Source organism: Crocodylus porosus, unplaced genomic scaffold (assembly GCF_001723895.1).
Source record: "Crocodylus porosus isolate Cpor-Errol unplaced genomic scaffold, CroPor_comp1, whole genome shotgun sequence".
Lineage (NCBI taxonomy): Eukaryota > Metazoa > Chordata > Crocodylia > Crocodylidae > Crocodylus > Crocodylus porosus.
The window spans coordinates 42,328,466-42,333,515 of record NW_017728931.1 but is presented as its reverse complement, the minus strand read 5'-3'; the positions used below and the strand labels follow the sequence as shown (position 1 = coordinate 42,333,515).

Here is a 5,050-nt window from a genome sequence, read left to right as displayed (position 1 = left end):
GGGGGGCAGGGGACATGATCCTCCTCGGTCCACTTAGCCCACTCCCAGCTGGCTAGATCCCTCCCTCCACAGGTCCCTGCTTAGCTGCTGGCAGGCCAGGGCTTGTCAGGGGTCCTGGGGTCGCTGCTGGGGTCCCTGGGCTCACGAGGGCGCAGCAGGCTTACACCCGGGTGATTGTTCCAGTTGGGTAAAGAGCACAGGACAGTTTACTTGGGAAGGGAGCCACTCAGAAATTGTCACAGGAATGGGTGTCAGAACTCAAATCTCAATCTCAAATTCATAATCTTTCCATGGTAATATCATTTTTCCATTTAAATGGTGGTTTTTACTTAAAGCATCCCAAAATACTTTGCACTTCAGTCATAGATGCAATGTGTTGTCACCTCTAAATTGGAAAACTATTGTTACTGTATGCAGTTAAGCCACTGTAAACAACAGGTTAGGACAAAAAGGAATTAGGAATTACTGCTTGAAACTTGGAATGAATATGTATAAATCATTCAGACTAGCATCAGGCTGGAACATGAATATTTGCTAACTCTAGCCTTTGTCAAGTACAGTAAGGGGTAAGAAATTTGGTTGCTGAACCTCCTGTGAAATTGATTACTTTTCGTGCTGTCCAGCCCTGAGTCATACCTTCCTATGAGACAGAGCAGAAAGAATGTAGCTTGCTAAACCTCTAAAACCATGTCCTCTTGCTCCCCTCCAAGTGCTGACCATGCCTGTGTGTCTGAAACTTAGCACCCAAAGTAGTATTACTGTAACTGTCAAGTTTCAGACAGACCCAATTCATAGGAAAGTAGGGCTGGAAGGGACCTCATGAGATCATGTAGTCCAACCCCCTGCTCAAGACAGGCCCTTTCATATCGACTAAACAAGCGTCTGTCTAGCCTGCTTGTGAAAACTTCCAGAAATAGAGATTCTGCAATTACTCTAGTTCTATTTTTTTTATCCCTCCATCCTTTTATTATCTTCTTGGATTAGCTCTTTTTCTCTTGATAAGAATGATGCGACAAAGAGCAATACAGACTTTAGGACTGCAAGATCTATAGAACCTTCACAAATGTTGAACAAGCTTAAGTCACAAAAATAAAACTGACCAGTTATATAAACATTGCTATTACCAAGATGTCATAAAAGGTAGGGCAGTGTGACACTGCCTCATTCAAAGAGGTATGAGCTTTCATAGGCTGCACTTCCCTTTGCCGTTTCGTAAGTTATAGCTCACCCTCTAGGAGTAAGATAGTCTATAAAGGCACCCCACTGCGCTGCCTTCTGTCCAGCTTCAGATAAACGCAGAGGACTGCCTCTCTAAAATGTGAAGGGAAAGATGAGGTAGATTAAAAGTGCCCCTTATGCAGTTCATGTTGCACTAAAATCTCAGCAGTGTTCTTTACTCGTTGAGATACAAATCACTGAATCTGGGGATAGCCATGCAGTTGACTTGCAGGACGTTTCTAATGAACTGTTCTCTCCCCACAATTTGTCCTGGAAATTCTTAAATGTAAACCACTATTAGAAATTGTTTGTAACGGCTATTAGATAAAAATCTTAAGTTGTAGACATAATTCTCACTAAACGCTTGAACTATCATGAAAAGTAAACCTTGGCTCAAATGCTCAACTATTTTTGATCAGTAAAGTTAGGGATGCCCATGAAATATGCAGTGCACTTAACATCTGAGAAAATCAAAACTGACAGAAGCACGTATGTGTTTCTCTGTGTGTATAAATATTTATTTCACAATGCAGAAATAAATGGAACCCTTTGGAACATTCAAGAAAAACTGAACGCTTATGACCACCGTAATATTATTCATAAAATTACCAGATTTGGGGGGGAAGAGGCTAAACTTCAAGGTTGAATAATTGGAACAAAATGAGCCTAGCGTAGAAAGGGTGGATTTACCTCATGTTCACCTGGTAAGATCGTTCTTACACCTTCCTGAAGCATCTGAAGGCGAGTCCCATTTCAGCCTACATATTGGACTAGTCCTGATCTCATCCAGTACTACAGTTCCCGTGTGAAAATGTCAAACAAAAATTGAAAAAAGACAGGTCTTTTTGAGATCATTTTGTACAAGCATCTTCATTCTGTTGTCATAAGTAAACCTATAGTAATAAGATACTATGCTAACTTACCTTTAATTAGAACTTTGCAGGTATTTGGCAGCAAATCTAAACCCTATTCAAAGAAATTTTCATCTTCTTAAAAAAAACCTTTGTTTTTCTGCTGGAAAATTGCAGTTTTTTAGAGTCATTTTGACATGAATGCAGGTCTGCCTGAGATATCTCAAGCTCCCATTCTCTTCCCATTCTTTGCTATAGACCAGACTTCCTGACTGCATTAAGCGTCAGATGTTGTGCTGCGCTGTCGATTTTGCTGCAAAGTCATCACATGACCCCAGAGCACCCTCAGAATTTGGCAGCTGCCTAAACTTCATGCTTTTACCGCTAGGAATTGTTGGTTAGGCCAGCACTTGTGGGTCATTATCCACTTTGTTCTGAGGAAAAAAAAAATAATTTTTATAGAGCCAGCAGGAAGACAGACAGTGTAGTCTATCCTCCAGATTTTCTGAGACTAAAAAGGGAAACTTAGAAGATACTTGTGCTTACCTACAGTTGACTCTGCTGTTGTTGGGTTGGTTTTTTTTTTTATAAAGATCCTGGACCTGTTTAACTTTCCTAGATATACACCATTTGTAGTGGCCTTGACAGTCAAAATAGACTTAAAACTAACTGCAATCCCCCTTCATCTTAACTGGGTCACTTCAAAGTTTTCTTGCAACCACTCCATTTGTCTCACGATTAATTAAGCAGGGCTTCCACACCCAGGCTGAGTCACTGCAATTTAATTAAGACAGCCAGGTCTGCTTTGGATGCAGAAACCCCGTGGAAAAAAGGACAAAGCCAAACCAGGCCTGCCCATGCCAGTTCAAACATCATAAGCTGAAGAAATGCAGATTTTTTTTTTAAAAGAACTGTTGTTTTTGACTCTTCCCCAAGTTTGACCAGTATTTAGATGCCAGCTGAGGGGCATTACAACCATTTATCAACCAAGCACTGAAAGAATATTTTCTGCGTAGAACTGGAATAATACAGATTTGTCCCTATTTTCTGCAAAATTCATAGAATTAGGCTCTCTTAACACAAGTACAACAACAAACTGCCAACCACAAGACAAGTAAGGCAATCTTCTGAGTAGCTTGCCCTCCTCTAATTTAGAGAGACCAGCTGTAGTGGCAAAAAAGGGTAGGTTCACTTTTTCCGTGTCTCCAGCTTGCCCACCAAACTGTTAGTGCCAATGTTGCATTCTTTGGAATGAATACTGGCCCACAGCGAACTAAGCAGACACATACATGCTGTCCTGCAAATCATTTTATACAAGTCAGTGAAGAGCATGCAATAACTTCCCATTTGTCAGCTTCAAATTTTAAGGTCTCCATTAGTACATTAACCATCCTTTTTTCTTAAGCCTATTTGTTTGCTCCTAGTAACACTACATGCTCCATTAGTGCCCAAGTAACTGCAACCAGATCTGTGCAAGTCATTATGTAGCTGCAGCAAATTATGTTAATATTTTGTTTCACCTTGTATCTTTTCTCTTTTTCTTCTTTTATCTGAAATCTCACTACAGGTGGAAGGACCACCCAGAGTATCCCTTCAATGATGAATACTGAGAATAAAGCATACCCAAAGGCATTCTCTCAACTCAGTAGTGGGGATTTGTTCAAACTTATCTGGTATTAAATGTGGAGCTTTCATTTCAAGGGGAGACTTTTTAGATAATATGAATTAAAGCATGAATTGTATTACCTCTACCTTGTCTCTTTAAACTTTGTTTCCAGTTATTGAAAGATAGTTGCATTTAAACTACTAATGTGTCCAAACCTTTTCAGCTAAATATCCCATTCCTTGAGAGTATGAAGTCTCTAAAAATAAAATGGAGTTATTGATTTATATATCTTGAATGGCAGTTTAGGCCTCCTTCTAGATCAAAATGTTTGCTTTATGGTAGACCATTTTCATTTGGCTTTGGAGTCTCAGATTTGGACTTGTGGCATTGGAATAAGTTCTGTCCCAACAAAATACCGTGAAAGTAGAGTGAAAGATGATTAGTGGATTCAGAAGTTACTTCAAAAATCTCTTTTCTTTTAAGAAAAAGCTTCAAAAAAATAAAGTAAGTTTCTTATGTGCATATGCACTCTCTTCTGCTTTATTCCAGTGAGGAAAAGCCCTCACTTTTGAAGACTGAAAGTCTCACTCCTTACCTCAAGCTAAGAACATGCCTCTCAAGAGGATAGCCATTCACTTTAAAGTCCTGAAAAACCTCTCAACTATTTGTAGTATCTTGACAGATTCCTAACCCAGACTTCCTGCTTAAGGAAACATGAATTTTAAAGGGGTGGTTGTTTTGTTTGTCATTTTATACTGTACTTCCCTGTGAGAGTGCAGAAGATTTGTAATTACAGCAAATAGATTACAGAAAAAGAAATAGAAAACAGATGGACTGAAAAAAAATCTGGTTTTATATAGGGCCCTTAGTAGAACAAAAGTTCCTATTATCTCAATTTTTGGAAACTGATTGTAGAATAGTGGCCTGAGTAAAAGGATTCCCCAGTCCTTTCAGTGTGGATTATTGTTTCCAAGGTCAGTTCAATTAGGAAAAATGCAAGCCACTTCAGCTCCACATGCATGTAAAAGGAAGAGTTTTCTTTAGGTAGCACAGAAAATTAAGGTTGAGGGGGGAAATAAATTTAAATATTTTCATTGCTTTTTTTTTTAAAATAAGAATCTATAGATTTCTACAGGAAAATGCTTTGACTTAATATGCAAGATGTATATTGTACATGCATAGGGCTGCTAATTTCTTTTTGTGTGGATTAGAGAAGCAGTGACAAACTCTGTGTAGAAACAGTTCAGAAATAGAGAACCTGTGCCACAACCAGTGCTCAAGCCACATTTAGCAGGATTCTGTTTTTTGCATTTTGGAAGAGACTTCAAATTGGCTGTGAGGTGCTAAGGGGTTTTAGCATTCTCTAAAATCCTGG

General features: G+C 39.1%; 1 protein-coding gene across 1 annotated transcript in view; it reads left to right on the top strand.

The window, feature by feature from the left end:
- The window catches only part of AKR1D1 (aldo-keto reductase family 1 member D1), a 37,006-nt gene extending 32,811 nt beyond the window's left edge, over positions 1–4,195 (top strand). The window contains exon 8 of the mRNA XM_019544707.1: positions 3,637–4,195. Coding sequence (XP_019400252.1) covers positions 3,637–3,679 — 43 coding nt within the window. The 3' untranslated portion in view covers positions 3,680–4,195. The remainder of the gene's footprint in view (positions 1–3,636) is intronic.
- Positions 4,196–5,050: the final 855 nt, after the last annotated feature.